Source organism: Typopeltis vanoorti, chromosome 11 (genome assembly GCF_054136105.1).
Source record: "Typopeltis vanoorti isolate ZY-2024b chromosome 11, IOZ_Tvanoo_1.0, whole genome shotgun sequence".
Lineage (NCBI taxonomy): Eukaryota > Metazoa > Arthropoda > Arachnida > Uropygi > Thelyphonidae > Typopeltis > Typopeltis vanoorti.
In genome coordinates, this window is record NC_143559.1 from 41,721,999 (window position 1) to 41,743,404 (window position 21,406).

The 21,406-nt window shown below is 37.2% G+C and overlaps 1 protein-coding gene across 1 annotated transcript in view; it reads left to right on the forward strand.

Moving 5' to 3' along the window:
* Positions 1-21,406, forward strand: part of LOC150101467 (serine/threonine-protein kinase Genghis Khan-like) — an 896,778-nt gene that overhangs the window by 700,366 nt on the left and 175,006 nt on the right. Inside the window, 1 exon segment of the mRNA XM_090400803.1 lies at positions 15,009-15,071. Within this exon segment, the coding sequence (XP_090256929.1) occupies positions 15,009-15,071 (63 nt within the window).

The following is a 21,406-nucleotide window of genomic DNA, read 5'->3' on the forward strand; positions in this document are numbered from 1 at the left end:
AGAGTTCCTTATTTAGTTTGCACTACCAAATGGGTCAGGTGCTGCACTATCCAGGTATTTACTTATGCTTGGGATCACCAGACTTTATATAGCTTCTATATTCGGCATGAAACTCGTTGAGTTTCTTATTCGGCTAAGAAACAATATGGGATGCAATATCCCTTAACTTAAATAAGTTCATGTTGCCAAATTGAAGCCTTTGGCTCTTCATATAATTAGTAATTTATTAGGACACCTTCTTGACAATTCTCATAGAAGGGATGTAAGTTCTGTTTGCTACAAACTTGGTATTAACTAGGTCTACCTACTCACTGATGAGACCTCAATAAAGGTTGAAACCTGTCTGGGTAGTGACCTCTCATAATGTAGAACAGTAATACAGCTCGTAGGAGCTAAGTTCATATTATGGGTAAATACCAAGAATAGTGATCGGAGCGTTCTCTAACCTTTCTATGAGTTGCCTCAGTGTTGCACTACCAAATGGGTCAGTTGCACTATCCAGGTATTTGCTTACACTTGGAATTGCCGAACTTTATATAGTTTCTATATTTGGCTAAGAAACAATATGGGATGCAATATCCCTTAACTTAAATAATTTCTTCACTAGTTCCCATGCATTAGTGATATCTCTTCCTTCAAATTTTTACATCCATGGAACTGTTCCAAGCTGATTTCTGAGACTATTTTAATCACTTGCTTTATAATTCCCATAAATTCCTTTCTCCTTGACATCTATGCATGTGTATTCATCCTCCAAGTTAGGACTACATGATCACTCTTTCCAACGGAAAGCGAGGATGACATTTCAGTTGCAGTTAGATCCTCTGTTGCTAGGACCAAATCAAAATCATGTGAACCTCATGTTTCCTTTACTACATGTTGTCTAAGACATTTGTCCCTCAAAGATTTCTAGAAATTTTATTTCCTTACTGCCTAAAGACATTCACAAAACATATATATCCACAGCAGAATACAAACCCAGGCAATGAGATGGCCTGGGTTTCAGAGCAGCCTGTTGGTTGGAGAGAGATACCCTAACCATTCAGCCAATCTTTCTGCATAAGATATTTTGTCATAGTCAAAATGATTGCTACATTAAAAAAAAAAAAAAATAATATAATCACTTTCTGTTGTGAGGTAATTGAATTTTTCTTACATTATTATTATTATTACAGGCAACTCCAGGGAGTCCTTAGACTCATCGAGGGAGGCCCTAAACATCATGTCCACACAACTATACGACATTCTCACAGTATCTATCATACCTTGCCTTGAACTCATTCACCATCATAGTGCCCACAACAGACTCTGGCAGCTTATTCCACTCATTTACCACTCTAAAAATAAAGAACCCAGCTCTAACGCCCCTGCTAACCACACTCTTGCCCAGCTTCCATAGATGTCCCCTAGTTCTCCCACCACCAGTCCTGATCTCAAAAATATCCTCTGAATTAATCCTATAGAAACCCTTTAGCAATTTGAATGTCTCAATCATATCTCCCCTTTTTCCGCTTATCAGCTAATTTCTGCAACCCACAAATCTTCAACCTGTTCTCATATGGTTCATTCCATAGACCTGCTATCATCTTAGTCACTCGCCTCTGGATCCTCTCCACCTCCTCTCTATCAAGAAGGAACCTAGTTGACCAAATTTGGGCACAGTAGTCGAGATGAGGTCTTATCAAGGCTCGGTACATAGGTACAATAACTTGCTTGTCTCTGCTCGTCAAGGTATTCAATAACCAAGTGAGTTGATGAGCTGATTTAGTAACTTTTACAATGTGCCCCCTAAACTTCATCTCTCTATTCACCAACACTCCCAAGTCCCTGGCCTCATCAATCTCTTAGAGTACAGTTCCACCAATGTGGTATACTGCTGCTAATCTTTTCACCCCAAAATGCACAATCCTACATTTTGTCACATTAAATTGACATCCATTCTCCTTAGCCCATAACTCCAATCTATCCAAGTTGTCCTGCAAGATTTTGACATCTTTTGCATTCACTATTGCCCTACCCAACTTTGCATCATCAGCGAACAAATGAATTGTTCCACTTCCCTATATCGTTAATGAACACGTTAAACAGCAGTGGTCCAAGAACAGAACCCTGCGGCACACCACCAGTCACAGGCCGTCTTTTGGACTCTACTCCTGAATAAACTACTCTTTGATATCTCTCCATCAACCAACCACCTATCCATCTCACCAACCCTATATCCATTCCCATATGTTGCAGTTTATGGATTAGAATTCCATGTGGTATCCTGTCAAATGCCTTAGCCAAGTCCAGCAGTATCACTGTAAACCCATTACCCTTATCCAGTTCAGCCATCAATGTGTTATAGAACTTGAGCAAGTTACTGAGGAATGATCTACCCTTCACAAAGCCATGCTGTCCCCCATACAGTATCTCATTTTCATCAATCCATTCCTGTATTTTTCCCTTGACTACTTTCTCCAAGACCTTGACAACGACTTCTGATATGATGATTGGTCAGTAATTTGCAACTGCAGTCTTGGATCCTCCTTTATGCAGTGGAACTATTTTTCCCTCTTTCCACACCTTCGGGACTAAACCAGACATGAGACTCAGATTAAACAACATGGTCAAGGGCACTGATAATTCTTTAGCCGCTTCATGCAAGACCTGTGCTGGTATACCATCCAATCCCACTGATGTATTCACATTTCTGTAATAGACTATTCACCTCCACTTCATTCATCACAGTTCTCGTATAAACTAATGGTTCCTTCATTTTTTTCAATGTCACCACCTGGATGATATACTTTTGCAAAGTGCTCGCTCAGTAACTCCACTATATCGACTGATTCAGTGACCTCCTTACCATCGTCATTCCTTAAAATCATTTTGCCCTGTACAGTTTTTTTTTTTTTTTGCTTGCAGCATATTGAAAGAACTTTTTGGGTGGGATTCTCTTTAGCTTGCATAGCTAGTTTCCTTTCATAATCCACTTTTGCTTTTTTTACCATGCTCGTTACCCTTCTGGCCTGCACTTTATACCGTTCATGTGCCTGCAGGTCACCTCTTTCTTTAAATTCCCTCCACAGTTTTTTTTTTTTTTTTTGCAGTTCAAGCTTAACGGTGTTATTCATCCATTTAACCCCTACTTGTTTTACTATTTGGACCCTAGGTATACAATCAGCCATAACCTCCTGTAAATGCTCTTTGACCACTTCCCATGCTCTGTCGACATCTAGCCCTTGCAGTTGTACATGCCATGGCACTGATCTAAGCAATCTCCTAAGCTTGTCATACTTGTCTAGCATAGTAATTCCACATATACCCTGTCTTAATCAAAAATTCCACACCTTTAGCTGCCTCTCAGGTCAAGACCTTATGATCACTCTCACCAATAGGTGGCAACATGGTCATATTCATTACAGTCAAATTCTCAGATGCTGTTACCAGGTCAAGCACTCTCACACCCCTAGTATTTTCAATTACATGCTGTCTCAGATAGTTCTCCCTTAATAATTGAATAAAATCCATTTCCTTCCTCACATGTGTCCTCTCCTCCTTCCAATCAATGTTACCATAGTTGAAATCCCCCATAATAATTACCCTCCTTCCACTCATTTCATCAATTTGTTTATGCATACTAAACCAAGTCTCCGCCATCTATTCCATCACCTGGTCTATAGCAGCACCCAAGTGTATATTTTGGTCTGCCAGTCTCAATCTCACACCAAATAGCCTCAAATGAGCTCTTTTCACTATCCTGCAATACAACTTCAATTCTCCTTGGCTGCAGTTCATCAGCTATCATCAATAACACCCCCCCCCATTTTATTCTCTCTGTCCCTCCTAAACACACTATAACCTACACATTCTATCCCACTAACTATATCTTCTTCCGTCAGCCATGTTTCACTAATGCCAATCAAGGCCAAAAATTCTTCCTTCTTGTTCCTAATACTCCTGGCATTAGTATACATGAAATGCAGAGGTCCCTTTGTCCCAGGATATCTTGATGCGTTATTCTAACTATCCCATTCCGATTTTTTGTCCTTAGTACTGGCTATGGTACGTTATATACATTCTTACACTCAACTGTCTCACTGATGTCTGCAAACCCCCCCCCCCTCCTTGGTAGTTCTAGTTTCCCTGGTTCTGCACATCCATTTTCACTTCATTCAGCAACACTTTTTTCAGTCTCCTCACACCAAATCCATTCAAATGTGTTCCATCCATCTTGTATAAATCCTTTCGCCCATCAAACTCATTCCATATGTCCACGAATTCCACACCACACCATCTGCATAACCTGCGCATAATGTCATTTGCGATTATGGCCCACCTTCTAAACTCCTCTCTGTCATACTGTGGCAACAAACTCACCATTCTGACTCTGTCACTCTTTTCTTTCGCTACCTTTAACAATACTTTGAAGTCCTCTTTGTACCCGTGGCAACCTACACCACGACTATCAATTCTTTCACCCTCTGTTTTTGCACTCTAATACTCTCACTTACGTCCTTAAATTTCACCCCTGATAGTATTACTTGATAGTATGTCTCTTAGAAGTTTGCATTTTTCTCTTATACCATGAACTATTCAAGGTGCCAGTAATGAAGAAAATGTCACTTGTAGGTTGGAGGTTAGAAAATTTGGAGATTAGAAGTTTTGCCTATATAATGCATTCATGAGGATAATATTTACCCTATGTTTGAAAGGGCTTGGTTTTGATTCCTTTCTGGAATAATCAAAATCTTTATAAGGAATTTTCAACTGAAAACAAGTTGGTCAATTTCATACAGAAGTGGAAATGTTTTTCCATCTGAATATAACTATAAATTCACACAGTAGTTAACTTTTTAATAATATGTAAATATTTCATCTTAAGTAAAACATCATCAGTACAGTTATTAAGCAACAATAGGAATTACATAAAAAAAAACACATTAGTGCACATGCTTACATTGGAATCCTTCTATGTATACAGTAGCATGTTTAAGGATTAAAAGCTATTAGGCTGTAATTAAATTAAATTAAAATATAACTGATAAATTTATTTTATACAGTTGGGGATAACAATTTCCCATGCTTTTCAGATAGTGAGGCAGTCGTTAGTTAAGAATGGGTCCATAATGTAAGGCTTCAGCACTTTCTTTATACTAATGCTCATGTTTATATATGGATCAATAACAATGCTCACAACATTATATAAATGCAATACAACAGGTTAAAGGTTACAGCTTATGTTTTGACATTGATTCAATAGTTAATAATTGGAATTGTTCAATTAATGCTTTAGATTACGAAACAAATGCACTGCGATCTAACACAGTGCCGAATTATCACGTTCAGCCAAATGCAGCTCGACTCACCGATATTTGTGTGCGCTTGTCATTGCACGTAACAAGTGAATCCAACACTGCTGAAATGAGCAGTGTCGCTACAGATAAATTGTATGCTTGTGCATAATTTCTGTGAGATACGAGGACTAGAAAGATGGACTAGAAAGTGTACAAGAGTAGTGGAGACATTCAAAAGCAATTCTAAGCTGTGCAATTGAGGGAGGTGCTTGGTGAAACATCCGGAAATATTAGAGAGCAGAAGGAGGGTGGGTGGTGGAATAATAATGTACAAGAAGCAGTGATGGCTAAGAGGAAGGCAAAGCAGAAGTGGGATGAGTCAAGAATGTAAGAGGACAGAGAGAAAATGTGAGGAGCCAAGAGAGTTATTGCACAGGCATGGCAACATGTAGAAATAAGGAATCAAAGGACATTATACATATGATGCAGATCAAAGACTCTGGAGGAAGGATATTAAGGAGGGATGTGGATATAAGAAACATGGAGAATATACTTTGAAGTGCTTTTGAATGAAGAAAATGCAAGGACTCACAGAGAGGATGGGGAGCCTTATGAGGGGATGGTGCAAAACATTAGTAGAGTGGAAGTGAAGGAGACCTTAAAGAGGATGAAGAATGGAAGATCGATGAACAATGACAGGATCCCAGTGGAGGCATGGAAGGCACTGGGGGAGAGGTAATTGACCTGCTGTGGGACCTGTTAATAAAAGTTTGTCAACAGGAAAATATACTCAAGATATGGAGGGAAAGTACTCTTGTCCCCATCTACAAGAGTAAAGGGGATGCACAAGACTGTAAGAATTACAGAGGAATAAAGTTGATGTCCCACACAATGAAAATCCTTGAGAAGGTTCTTGATGGAAGATGAGGAAAGAGGTGGAGATTGCAAAGGAGCAGTTTGGCTTCGTGCCTGGTCGATCGATGACAGATGCTATCTTTGGGTTACGACAGATGATGGAAAAGTTTCGAGAGAAGCAACGAAAGCTACATCTGGTATTTATTGATCTGGAGAAAGCATATGGTGGAGTGCCAAGGCAAGAGGTCTGGAGATGTCTGAGGAGAAGAAGGTACCGGAGACATATGTCAGGCTGGTGCAGGAGATGTACAGAAATGTGAAGACAAGAGTTTGGGCCTGCATGGGAGAGACAGAAAGTTTTCCAGTGACAGTTAACTTGCATCAAGGGTCAGCATTGTCTGTTCCTGTTTAATATTGTGATGGAGGAGGTGAGAGAAGATGTGCCTTGGACTATGTTGTATGCAGATGACATCGTGCTGTGTGCAGAATCAAGAGATGAAGTGGCAGCTAAACTGGAAAGTTGGAGGAAAGTACTGGAAGAGAGAGGTATGAGACTGAGCAGAAGTAAGATAGAATATATGTGTTGCAAAGTGGACGGCAGCCAGGAGACAGATCTGTAGCTGGAAGGAAATGCCATCAGGAAGGTGAGGGACTTTAGATACTTAGGTTCAGCAGTGTAAGAGGATGGAGGGGCTAAGAAGGAAGTGGGATGCAGGATGGAGGAACTAGAGAGAGAAAGAGAGAGTGCTATGCAATAAGAGGGTACGGATCAATCTAAAAGGCAAAATCTACAGGACAGTAGTGAGACCAGCTATGACGTATGCTATGGAAACTGTGGCCCTGAGGGAAAATAACATCAGCAGGATGGAAGTAGCAGAGATGAGAATGCTTAGGTGGATGTGCGGTGTGAACAGAAAGGATCGTCTGAGAAATGACTATGTAAGGGGAATGGTGAAAGTTACGAACTTAGGAGCAAAGATACAGGAGGCAAGGCTGAGATTGTTTGGTCATGTGATGAGGAGGGAGGAAGAGTTTGTAGGAAGAAAGGTCATGCAGATGGATTTGCAGGGGAGGAGGAAGATAGTGCCCCCTAGTGGGCAATGCTGGTAGTCTTGGCCAATTGGGCTGAAGGTCTTCTGATGTAGGTTTCCCAAAGAACAAGACACATGCATGCAGGCACAACAAACAGTAAGTGAGGAAGAAGCAGGAAGCTATTATTTCTCCTAAAGTCCTGATGGTGCCCCCTTCTTGGGAAACCTACATCAGAAGACCTTCAGCCCAGTCACCCAAGAATACCAACATTGCCCACTAGGGGACACCATCAGAACTTTAGGAGAAATAATAGCTTCCTGCTTCTTCCTCACTTACTGTTTGTTGTGCCTGCATGCACATGTCTTGTTCTTAAGTTTCTTGAAAATGGCAACATGACGTTGCCAAAATATTGAAGTATATTAAAATTTATTTTAGTATATCCTAGTTGACATAATTTCCTTAAATTATTTAGTAAAAAATATATATGGTGGAGTTTTCTTTATCAGCCATCATAATGACTATTTTCTTATTCCTCTGGAATAGCCTAACAGTCTGCAAGTGCTTAGTACTCTTCCACAGTAGCATTATTTATGGATTCTTACTGTTGCTAAATTATGGGCTACTTCCATATGAATGTTATTGGCAACTTCAATAGTTAACTGTTGGATATCTGTTTCTGTCAATGTCATAATGTCAGTAGTTTAATTTCTTTAGCTATCTTCTATGACAATTAAAATGAAAACTATGGCAATTAAAGCCATTACAAAATCTTCAAACTAACCAAATGAGTTCTCTTTATATTAATGTGCAAGTCAACTCTCCCATAATAAACCAGAGAACTGGTCTCTTAATTTCAGTTTCTTTTACCTTTGTCAGAACTTTTCACCAGTTTGTTATAGTATGCATTTACTGTAATGATAATTATTAGAAACACATATTCACAAGAAATAATAATATTAATTTTATTATTGTAAATATTTCAACATGAAACTAACAGGCTGTCATCAGTGCATAAACACATTCACAAAGTGCAGTATGAAATGAACAATTGCCAAAATAGTTACAGGCCAAAATATTTACAATAACAAAATTATTATTATTATTATATGCTATTTAAAAAAATCACTATAATGATGTTTTGACGAGAGGCCAGTGTACATGCATATTGACATCAGAAACTTCTGATTGATATCCTTATGTACTTAATCTTATAAACATACAGATTTAATTTAACATACCTATTGTGATGATTTAAATATGCAGTATGCCACTATAATAGGCATTTTCAATACTGTTTGTTTTATTTTTTTATTATTATTTTTTTTTCGTGTTGGGCCCATACACGAGAGGTTGATCAATCTATAGTGCACTAGTACTCTATATGAATAGTGGGTTGGGAAAGGAGGAACTTGTTTACATTTGATTTAAAAGACTAAATATTGTATTCCTTTGGAAACACAACAGGGGGAAGATCCCTGTTGTGTTTCCAAATACACAATACAGCAGTTGCAGAGATGAAGGAGGAGGAAAAGAAACCTGTTCTGTGGGTTTCAAGGTGCACTGTGAAGAGATGTTGAGCAGCAGCTGCATATTCTAAGAAGCTTAGTACTAAGTGGGGGAATTATTGATGCTATTTCAGATGAACATTTACCGTGGAAATATTTGTAGAATACACGTAGTGCAAAAACCAAATGTCTGTGTGAAAGTAGGGGGAGTGAGTTGGTAAGCGATGGATCATTAATAAGTCTAATTGCTCTCCTCTGTATTGCGTCAAGCATTTTGAGGGGCTTTTAGGGCCCACCCCCTATGTGAGAACAGTACTCAATAGCTGGGAAGATTTGCAATTTGTATAAAGTTAACAGCTGTTCAGGGATGAATAACATCTTGTGCGAAAGAGAAATCCTAGTTTTTTAGAAGCTGAGGATTTAATGATTGTGATGTATTTATGCCAGGAGTGGTTGGTGTCAGGGTAATTCCAAAAAGAGAAATCTCAAATTGTCTGGAAATTTGTGTGTTGTCAATATTAATACTGGAAGAAAATGGTTCTTTTTTATGAGAGATAAGACAGAGCCAGGTTTTATTAGCATTCAGATTGATGAGGTTATCTGAACCCCTTTGGACAATGGCTTCAAGATCAGAATTGAGCAAGGTGGTGATTGATGTTCTGTAGGTTGAGGTAAGTTGTGTAAGGTAAGGTTTATCAAATGGAAGGGAGGAATGCAATGTGCTGTCATCTGCAAAACTGTGTATTTCATTGGAGGTCAACCAAAGTAGGTCATTGATATATAGCAGGAAGAGGGTTGGTGAGAGGAAAGAATCTTGTGGAACCATTAGTTGAATGGTGAGAAGATAAGGAACCATCCACCACCACACATAGTGGTGTGTCCAGACAGAAAGTTAGCGGTCTAAACTACGGAAGTCTTGAGACAGACCAAATGATGGTAGTTTGCTTAGCAAGCCTTTGTGCCAGACTTTGGAGAAATAAAGTGCAACCACTTGATATTTGCCAAACTTCTCTATGGAATTTGTCCTGAGATGGGTGACATACATGAGCAGATTTCCTGTTGATCGGCATTGACGGAATCCATTCCGGCGGTCGATGCCTTCATCAAAAAATTGATGATTTTTTCCATTACTTTAGACAGCACTGAGGTGGAGCAAGATAGGGCAGTAGTTGGATGGCAGTGACTTGTCACCATTCTTGGGAATGGGCCAATGAATATAGGCTAGTTTCCAGGCTGTCAGATAGATACCAGTGGAGTAAGAGAGTATATTTATAGATGACAAAGGATATGGATCAGTTCTGGCGCATAAATTTTCAGGACAACTGGAAATGCTATCAGCGCCGGGAGACTTTTTTTTGTCTAATTTGGACAATATCTTCCTGATCTCTTTCTGACAGAAGGATGTAGTGGATAGTTTGTTGAACATCTGGAATGGTTGGGGGGCATTTACCATTGTCAGTTATGCATGCATTGGAAGCAAAGTGTGAAGCCAGGAAATTGGCTTTTTCTGTGGGTGATGATGCAATGGAGCCATCTGGGTATGGGGGGGGGGGGATAGTGTTCGGCAGAAGTTATGGAAAATTGCTTTGGCGAGAGACCATAAGGCTCAATTGCCATTTGGACAGGCTGCTGGTTTTCTGCTTTTTTGCACTTTCAAACTCTGTTTGGAAACTTTGATTGTTTTTTTTTTTTTTTTGCATCTATTTCGGGCTTGGTATAAGCTCTAAAGGAGAGAAGAGTTCTTGATTTGAGCCTGTTGTGGTATGTTTGGTTTTTCATTTGTACAGCCTTCGCACATCTTTTGGAGAACCAGAGTTTAAGGTTTAGAGTAGTGTGGGGGATATATGTTTCCATGCCAGAAGCAGTAGTCCAACCATGGGAATGAGGCATAGAAGTCATGGAGACTGTCCCACTTGGCACTGTTATAATGCCAAACTACCCTTGTATGGGAGTGGTTGTGTAAGCATTGTTGCATGTGGAGGAAATGAGCACTAGATTGTGGTCAGAATTACCTACGGGCCCACTACATTCATTGTGGAAGGGTTATTAGCAAGGAAGAGATCTAGGATGTTTTTCAGAGTTGTTTGGGTTATCTGGTATTCTGGTTAGCATCTGAACAAGTTGTGTAAGGTTCTTAGTGACAACAAATGTTTCAGCATTTCTGCCTGCAAGCTCTGTACAACTAGATGAGGAAAGGCAGTTGATGTTGGGGACATTAAAATCTCCTAGGAGGATGATTTTGCTGTTGGGAAAGTGGGACTGGAGAAAATCAGTTTTTAAGGAGAGGAAATTAAAGAGTTCAGAGTGATTGGTTGCATTTAGGAGAGCGATAGAGACAACAAATGAATTTGAGTGGGGAAGGGATATTTTCAACCAAAGAAGGTCATAGATGGGTGATTCTAAGTTGGGATGCTCTCTGGCAAGGTATGTGTCAGAGTGAATGTATGTATAGAATGTATGCCCTTTGTCAAAAGGAGTTAAAGAGTGTGTAGTTTGGAAAGTTGAGATGAATAGTGGTGGGTGAAAGTGAGATTTCAGTTTCTGCCAGAAAGAGTAGGTGGGGTTTGGTAGACTGAAGATGGTAGTGGACACTATTAAGGTTGGAATTTAGACCACAGATGTTGGTAAAGTGGATATGCAGGGTTCTGTGAGGCATATATTTGACCGCAAGGATCTTGCACTTTTCCTATTCAGTGCCTGTATACTGCGCTAGTTGATTTTGCACTAATTTAGCTTGTTTGAAGTCTATGATCCAATTGTTTTCTCCATTTTGGTGTTTTTCTGGTTATTTTCGAATTTGGCGACTTTGCTCTCTCATGGCAAATGCTAGATCTAGTTGAGCAAATATGTGTGATTGGGAGACAAGTGTCTTTGAACTTGTTGTTGAGCACTATTATTAATTTAGATGTGCTTGTCAGCATGTCACAAGTCACTTTTACAAGGTGTGGAAAGTTCGTTCCGTCATTTGTTTGATTTATGGGTCCGAAACAGTGGCACCCGACGATATTTTTAGAATCGATGTTGCATTCTTCTGCTAATTCATCATTCATCTTTTAGTGATTTTCTGTTTTCCATTGGAAAGTTAAAAATAACATTGTTTTTTTTGTTTTTGACCTCCATTGAGTCATGTACCATTTATACAATTAGATCGTGGAGTTCATTTGCAGCAAGGCTGAACTTGCATTGCAGTGCTGGTTGTCATTTAGTTCTAGCTTGGCTGCCATTGCTCGTATTTTGGAGGAAAAAGTTTAGTTCATAGCATCGATGTGCTGTTTGAAGTTTTTGAGTCATTTGTCTAATTCAGGAGCTGTTTTGGAGAAAGGGGAGCAAAGCAAACAGAAAAAGGGCTGGTTGAGGTCAATAAATAGCTTGAGTGTTGATTCATCTATTTTTGTGCAGGAAGCACATAGCCAGTGGCAACAGAACTCACACAATATACTTTTTTTTTTTTTTTAAATCAGCAACATCAATTTTACAGCTGCGGCACTTTGTGAGTTTGTCAATGATCGATGGCACTGCACTGGCGAGACACAGTGTGCTCGTTTTTGTTGCCACCATCATTGCTTCATACGATAGGCATGGCGAGCACTTACACGTGGCTGATTTTTAACTGGAAGTATAGCTGATTTAATGCACAATAAGTACTTACATGTTGTGTAGAAATAATCAGCTCCTTAGTACCTGCTGTTAGGATTTCCGTTTAATGAGTAATTTGAATGAAAAACACTTACAATAGTGATAAAATGTGGGAGCACGAGTTTAGAGTAGCTTATTCACCTTCTCAAGAAATTATGAGAAAAATCTGAAAATTGCAGTTATAGAAGTTATAGAATGCATAGCATTTTTGGAGGGAGAGTATTGACATTTGGCAGAAAAGTTACTTCTCAAAGGTATGTGCTCCAAAAAATTCACTGTGTTGTTATACTAATTTATTATCTGGACCCAGTAGTATAGTATTTCTAATTGAAATCTACCATTAGATCACAGCTTAGTTGTAAAATGGAATGCCTGGAGGAGGCATAGTAATCTTACCTATTTTAAACAAGAGAGAATTGGTGGCTTTATATGAATAGTTTCTACTAAGAAGAATTCAATTCCATATTCCTTGCTGACATTTCCATATTTTATCCATATCCATGCTAACCTAGCTGCACAGTTCATGGGTGAGGATGGGAAAACCAGCACATCCTTGATCATATCAAAGCTTCTGTTTCTTTTTTTATTTCTGATACCTGTGTGTGTGTGTGTGTGTGTGTGTGTGTGTGTGTGTGTGTGTGTGTGTGTGTGTGTGTGTGTGTGTGTGTGTGTGTGTTGAATTACAAAAAGTTTTACTAGAATTAGCCACGAAGTTTTCATTTCATTAGCAAAGCAAATGCATCTCTTAATTAAGAGGGAGATGTTAAATCCCGTTTTATTTTATAGCTGGGTACGAAACTAGGGTCGAAATCCATCGACATCCATAGAGTTTCAATGCCGAAAAAAACTATCGGTGGAACCAAGTGTAAATGATCACTTGGATAGTATAACACCAGGGCAACTCCATGCAAAGGTGGAGCAAGCTCCCTCACTAACTTTAATATTCTTTCATAATGTAAAACCCAGCTCCTAAGAGATGTATATATATATTGTTTTACATTATGAGAAGAGGTCACTACCCAGACCGGTTTCAACCTTTTTTGAGGTCTCATCAGTGAGTAGGTAGAACTGGTATATCATCATCATCATATGTATCAAGGATTTAGGCCTAGCATGGCTTGTTCTGGCCTTAGAAGTCATCATTGAATCGTTTAAGAGGACGTCCTGGTTTTCTTTTTCCTTATGGCTTGTACTTTAAGACTTGTTTTGATAATCTTTCAGTTTTCATTCTTTGAACGTGTTCCATCCATTTATGTTTATATTTTTAAATTTTTTCTATTACTGATTCTTCGTTTCTTTTGTGATCAAATAGGGTATACTTTGCAGTTTTTCTCATAAACTTAATTTCTGCTGTTGTTAATCTTTGTTTGTCTTTTTGTTTTATTGTCCAGATTTCGCTTCCATACATTAAGACCAGTAGGGCTAATGTATTGTATACTTTTAGCCTGGTTTGTTTTTGAACTAGGTTTGGTTTAAATATAGAGTTAATTACTCCTGTGATTTTTAAATATTTTGCAATTTTTACGTTTATATCTCTTTCATTTTCATATGTGATCGTACATCCTAGGTAGTTAAATGAATTCACCTGTTCTAAGATCTTGTTATCTATTACTATTTTAGTTCTTGCTGGATCTGTCCTTTAAAGGTCATAGTTTTTGATCTTTCCGTTGATATTATCATACCATAATCTTTAGATATCTCATTTAGATTTAAAATAGCTTTCTGTAAGTTATCTTCAGAATTTGTAATTATTATTTGGTCGTTGGCAAAGAGGAGAGTGTTTAAGTTAACTGTAGGTGAAAGTTTAATTCCTTGATGTAAATTTTTACTCCATCATATTATTATTTCATTTAAGTAGATATTAAAAAGAGTTGCTGAGAGGGGACATCCCTGTCGGACACCTATCTCTCTTGTATATGATAGCTCATGATTTAATCTTATTTGTATTTGATTATTTTCCTATATACTTGTGATAGCTTTTAGGATATTATTTGGTATTTGTCTTTCTTTTAATATGTTAAATAATATGTTTCTTTTAACTTTGTCAAATGCTGGAATATCAAGGTTTGAAGTGAACAGAAACTTACATACCTCTACTATCGAATTGCCGAAGTGGTGTACTATATATTGTTAAATATTCTTAAATAACCACTTCGGCAATTCGATAGTAGAGGTATGTAAGTTTCTGTTCACTTAAAACCTTGATATTCCAGGTCTACCTACTCACTGATGAGACCTCAAAAAAGGTTGAAACCGGTCTGGGTAGTGACCTCTTCTCATAATGTAAAACAATATATATACATCTCTTAGGAGCTGGGTTTTACATTATGAAAGAATATTAAAGTTAGTGAGCGAGCGAGCTTGCTCCACCTTTGCATGGAGTTGCCCTGGTGTTGTACTATCCAAGTGATCATTTACACTTGGTTCCGCCGATAGTTTTTTTCGGCATTGAAACTCTATGGATGTCGATGGATTTCGACCCTAGTTTCGTACCCGGCTATAAAATAAAACGGGATTTAACATCTCCCTCTTAATTAACAAATTCGCCGGTAAAATAGCCTTTTGGCTTATTATCTGTGTAGTTAACAAATACATCTCTATTTCAAGTGAAATTGTCAAAAATCAGAAGCTTACTGCAGAAATTATGCCTTTATTTATTTTATTTTCAGTATTTTCAATAACACTTAATTCTTTGTTACAGATCAAGAAAGAATTGTTTTAGGAACTGAAGAAGGACTATATTGTGTTGATTTGGATCGAGAAGGTAAATTGGCTAAATATTTTATGGTTATAAAATAAAAAATTAAATTCTATACAAATTAAAGAAATTATTATATTATTGTTATTATTATTGCATAGTAACCTCTATGGAATCTGAAGACTCATTGACAGACCTAACACTCCACATGGCATCAGTCGTATTTCTTGAATACATTTGCCAACAAAATGCTTACAGTAGACTCTGTTAACCCACCCATTCCACTCATTCACCACACTCCAAGTAAAAAATCTAGTTCTCACACCCTTACTAACTATGCTAACTTAGCTTCTAAGGGGACCCCTTGTTTCGTTCTCCTCTACCCAAGTCTAAAAATTTTCCTTCACATTATTCTTATAAAAATTTTTCTCTCAAAATGTTTCTGTCACATTCCTTCTTTTCGGCCTATCAACCAAATTCTGCAACCTACAAACCCTGAATCTGTCATTGTAAGGAGCGGTCCACAGACCAGTCACCTCTGATCCCAGCAATCCAGATGTAGCCATATCGAAGTCTTAGAAAGAGAAATAACTTCTTGTTAGTGTATTCTCTAATAACCAAATAATCCTATGAGCTACCTTTGCCACTTTTGCAGTATGTCCTTTAAACTTCAACTCCCTCTCCACTAACACTGCCAAATAAATAGCTTTAATTTCCTGGAGTAAAATTCCATCATTGTAGAAGGTGTGCTAATCACCATGAAGGAATTGAGGTAGAAACCTGAACTGAGGTATTCATCAGAACTTTTCGGCCCCACGCCCGTTATAGTACACGCTCATAATCTCTGTAATATCCAGACCTCTATGGCAGACTCAGAAAGTTAAAACCAGCAGCCATGGAAAAGAAGAAGTTGAAAATTTCTATAGATGGGCACAATTTTTAGTGAAGATGGAAAATAAATATGGAATAAATAACAGAATTAGAAATGTTGTATGATAGGGAGTTAAATTAATAAATTTATATAAAGTAAGAGAGAAATTAATCCAAACACTAAACAAGCCGTATACAAAGACACTGTTCAAACTAATTTTAATTTATGGATTCTGATACCTGGGTTAGAAATAAAATACATGATTTAAGACTGGCAACCACAGATATGATAATTCTACAAAAATTAAGAATTCTGGTGAACAGATGGTATCAGTGAAAAATCATATTAAAATGAAGATATTGGGAAGGAACTTGACATTATTAGCATTCAGGAATGTGTAAGCAGAGTTAATCTAATTTAGTGGGGGCCACTCAAATAGGATGGAAGAGAATAGCTTATCAAAACTTTGTTGCCAGGATGTAGGAAGGAGAGGTCTTTTCTTTTTTCCCACTTTCTCTAAGCCTATTATAATAATATTAGCATCCATTGCTCAAACCAGAATCCAACTGTTCAACAAACATGGAACATCCTTTCTTATGAAGTTTTCTTGAGAACTACTATATTAATGGTGTGTACACTGTATATCAAGGTGATTCCAAGACAGTAGTAGCAAATTAAAAAACTGATTAGTATCTCTGGAGTATTGGAAGTAAAATTCAAGAATGGGTGAATAGGAATACGATACTGTATAGGAGCGACATGGCTTTATAAAAGGAAGGTCCTGCCTCAGTCATTTATTCACATTTTATAATAAGATGACAGCGGAATTGGATAAAGATACTGCTGTATTTGCAAAGGCATTTGACAGAATACTGCATGGAAAATTATTACATAAGTTGGAGCAAATGGGAATGGATATTACAAGACGACTTTAATAGATATTGAGTGAATGAACACAGGAGCGAAGATGCTGGTTCGGTGTTGCAAAATGTAAGATTTTAAAATTTGGGAAACAAAGATGGGATATAGAATTTATGCTTGGTGGGGATATGTTGTTGGAGGTGGAGGAAATAAAAGATCTTGGGGTGATAGTGGATAAGGATCTAAAATTTAGAGGACACATTGCTAAAATTGTAAGGATAACACAACGAATTCTGGGAAAGAAGCAGAGGACACTGACTTGTAGAAGTAAGGATTCTTGTTCCATTGTATAAGGATCTCATTAGGCCACACATGGACTACTGTGCACAGATTTGGTCACCTGGTTTTCAAAAGGATGAAGAGATGTTGGAAAGAGTCCAGAGGCGATGGTCCAAAATAGTTTCTGATCTCTGGAATTTTGAATACGAGGAAAGGTCAATTTACAAAGTTTAGTGGATAAGAGGAGGAAGGGTGATATGATAGAGACATACAAGTGGGTAAGAAGTTGTTGTCAGATCAATGTTGAAAAGGTTTTTCATAAAATGGTAGGAGATCAGGGGAAAACAAGAGGTCATCCTGGAAGCTATAAAAGGAGGTTATGAGCAGGATAGTGAGAAGCAGGTTTTTTGCATGGAGAGTTGTGAATGATTTGAATGCATTGCCTGAGAGTGTGTTTAAGGTATGTATGACAAAAGGACTTCCTAAATGAGTCTTTGACTCCATGGGATCGTAGGATAAATAAAAAGTATCATAATAAATAAATAATAAAATAGTATCATAAATAATAAAAAGTATCATACTGTATTCATTCCCCTTGTCTAGTTCAATGGTAATAACATTATAAAGCGTGTGCAAGTTGCTACAATATGACCTTCAATTAGTAAACACATGCTGTTCATTGCAATGTAGAGATTCACTGTCAACTCATCTCTTAATGCAAGCCCTTACGAACTTTTCCAAAATCTGCACCACCACTCCTGAGATACTGATTAGTCGATAGTTGGATACATCGGTCCTTGCACCACCCTTGTGCAATGAGATTACCATACATTCTTTCCACTCCTGTGGAATCTTCTGTGTTCTAAGACTCAAATTATATAGCCGGGTGAAGGTCAGCTCAGCTGAACATTCTTTTAGCATCCGTGCTGATATCCCATCACTTCCTATTGCAGAATTCTTATTCAATTTGTGCAACAGCTCTCTAGTACTTCCCCCTCATCCACATGTGTTTCCTCATATAGCGAAGAGGTAACGTTGAGTTCGATGTTGCACATACCAGGTTGATAGCTTTTAGCAAAATGGCTACTCATTAGTTGACCAATCATTTCTGCATCAGTTACCCACATGCCATTTGCATTCAGTAGGGTTATTCTTTCAAATTCATTCTTTCTTTTACTTGCAGCATAACAACAGAATTCTTTTGGGTTGTCGTTAGCAAAGCCAGTTTCTTTTCATACTCAGACTTCACTTTCCGTACAACAGTTGTTAATCTTCTGGCCTGCTGCTTATAATTTTCATAATGGACATCATCATTATGCACACAGTATACCTTGCACGTTGTCCTTTTCCTTATGAATCTCTTGCTCCATAAGATTACACATTCGTTTGACTCCTACCTTATTTATTCTTTGAAATTGTGAAACACAATCTGACATTGCATCATTTAAGTATTTTTTAAATGCTTCATATGTGCTGTCAATATTCTTCCCATCCAGCAAAAGATACCATTTCCACTGAATTCGGTATACTACTGAGTTGATCATAATTTCCTGATTTGTAGTTCAGCATGTAACCTTTTTTTTTTTGAATTTAACATTCATAAACAGCCACTTCCCAAGTGAGTACTGCATGATCACTTTCACCAATCAGAGGCAAAATGGTTACATCTTTAATTGAAACACTCTCTGACATTGTAATCAAATCTAACACTCTTTGACTTTGAGTTCCTTCTGTCACATGCTGCTCAAGGAAGTTGTCTTGCAACAGCTCAATAAATTCAGTTTCATTCTCTCGTGAGATTTTACTGCTACCCAATCAATATTTGGATAATTAAGTCTCCCCTTATGATTATTCTTTTCACACCCATTGTCTCTCTATTTGGTGATGCATTTCTTCATCACTAGCAAACATCCACCAGATCTGTAACAACACTCCTCTATCTATTTGATATTGTTAGATTCCACCTCACACCAGATGACTTCAAACTCACTGGCACATGAAATACTGTTACTAGTACTACAATCATAGGTCTCAACTCTAACTGGATTCAAGTCATCCGATATCATTAGCCACATGTCCCTCCTGTACTATCCTCTCTATCCTTCCTAAAAATAGTGTACCCTTTACACTCGATACCAGTTAGTATGTCTGATTCTGATAGTCAGGTCTCACTAATGCCTACAATCTGAGGTCCTAACATATTGACTAAGACAACAAACTCTACTCCTTTATTTCTGATACTCCTAGCATTGGTGTACAGACATAATAATCTACCTGCATGTTCTTTTGTATACTCTTGTCTGAAGTCTGCATGACACAGTTGGACATCTTACAGATCTCTATTCTTCTCTAGTGTCTTATATACATGTAGACATCTTTGCTCACATTTGATGGTCCGAACTGGATGAACACAAAGTTGAAATCGTTCTCTCCTCGTAATCATCTATGATAATGACTATGATTTCCATGATAATGACCATTCCCATCATTAACACTGTTATATAACATTATCACTCTTACACTCATATTCTCATCATTCCTCCCATTATAATTGAATTATGCTGACTCTCTTTCTTCAGTCTCATACTAGTTATTACTTTTTCAAGACTCCTGATACCAAATGCATTCAAGTGTAGGCCATCCCTTGCATACAAATTCAATCCTCCCTCAAACTCACTCCAGACATCCAAAAACTCGCATCCGTTCCTTCTAAATAGCCTACACGTCAAATCATTTGACATCATGGCCCTTCTTCGTTATTCATTTTTATCATATCAAGATAATATACCAACTATTTTCACTTTCTCGCTCTTCACTCTCACCTCTTCCAATAACCCTTTCATATCCTCTTTCATACTGAACTAATCACTAGTTATGTCATTAGTACCTACTATAATCATGATGTCATTTACTTTTCTTTTCTGTTTTTGAATTGCTTGCATTATATTTTTAATTTTTGCTTCAGGAAAACTTGAAGTTATAACCAGCTCATCAACATCATGTTTTATTATAGAGTCACCATACCAAATAACATCCTTCTTTTTACAAACAACATTACTTACCTCATTTTTCTTGCTTACTAACTTACCTGATTTGATACTTTGTTGTTTCTTATTTTTCTGCTTAGTTTTCTTATCCTTCCTTTGTTCATTTACACACCACTTGATTTTGTGTAATTCCCAAATCATTTCTCTGATAATCTGCTTTCACCTTAACCTACTTAGTATGGCATGTATTCTTGTTCTCGACTTCACTGCTCTTGTTAGTGTTATGGTCCTTGTACGTTTTTGGCATCATTTTAAACTATATTTAATATTGCAGTATCATAGCAGAATTATTTTATAAAACACTATCTACACTAATATACTATAAAACTATAAATTTCTAAGGGAAAACCCAATAAAACAGATAAAAATCACCAGTCTTACATGAGTGCTTAATTCACTGACCAATCACTATCATTTAATATATATATATATGTATGTTTTTTTTTTTAATTTGTTTGTGATATAAATCACAAAGGAAATTGTAAAAATAAAATAAATAGTAAAATTTTCTTGCACCCAAGAAAAATTTACTGTTTATATGTTGTTGGTCTAGATCAGTGGTTCTTAACTTTTCAAAGTCACGGAACACTTTTGATTATAAGAAACATTTGGGGAACACCAAAAGCATTGGGGTCATAACACTAACAATAAAAATATGCATGGACTTGTCTTTTATAAAAATGGAACTTATTTTAATACAATACTTGAGCTTCTCTGCTTTTGCAGGTTTCATTTATATCAGGTCTAATATGTGATATACGTAGCTACTCTAATCTCTTTTTTTTTTATTAATAAGTCTTTCATGCTTTTCAGTTTTTATATGAGTTAATATTGAGAAACCAAGCTCACACAAATATAATGTTGAAAACTAAGTTTTAAAAGAGGTAAACCATGAGTAGACATTTCGATACAAAATAAATAACGGAAAAAACTCACGTAGAAAGATTATTTAATAGTATAATTTTTGCCTGTGTGTCACAGGCATCTTCAGTACATTAAGCTCAAAATTAAACACTAACTGACAATTCCAAAAAGTGCCATCTAAGTAGCTGGTGTAAGATAACTAAAAAGGTCAATAACTTTCCTAAAAAAAAAAAAAAAAAAAAAAAAAAAATTAATACAATAAAAAGTTAGGAAAGATTAGCTGATTTGTAAAGTACTATCTCCCATAAAGGGGATAGACGTAAGCTGTCGGATCTGTTTAAGTTAGGAGAATGAAGTAGAGTTTCACATGTTTCTTTATAAAGGCGTTCCATGAGAAACTGACTTTTGTGAAGAACTCTTGTCTTTCTCTATTCGGCTAGAAGAACACCACTCTTATATTGAATACTTTAAACCTGAAA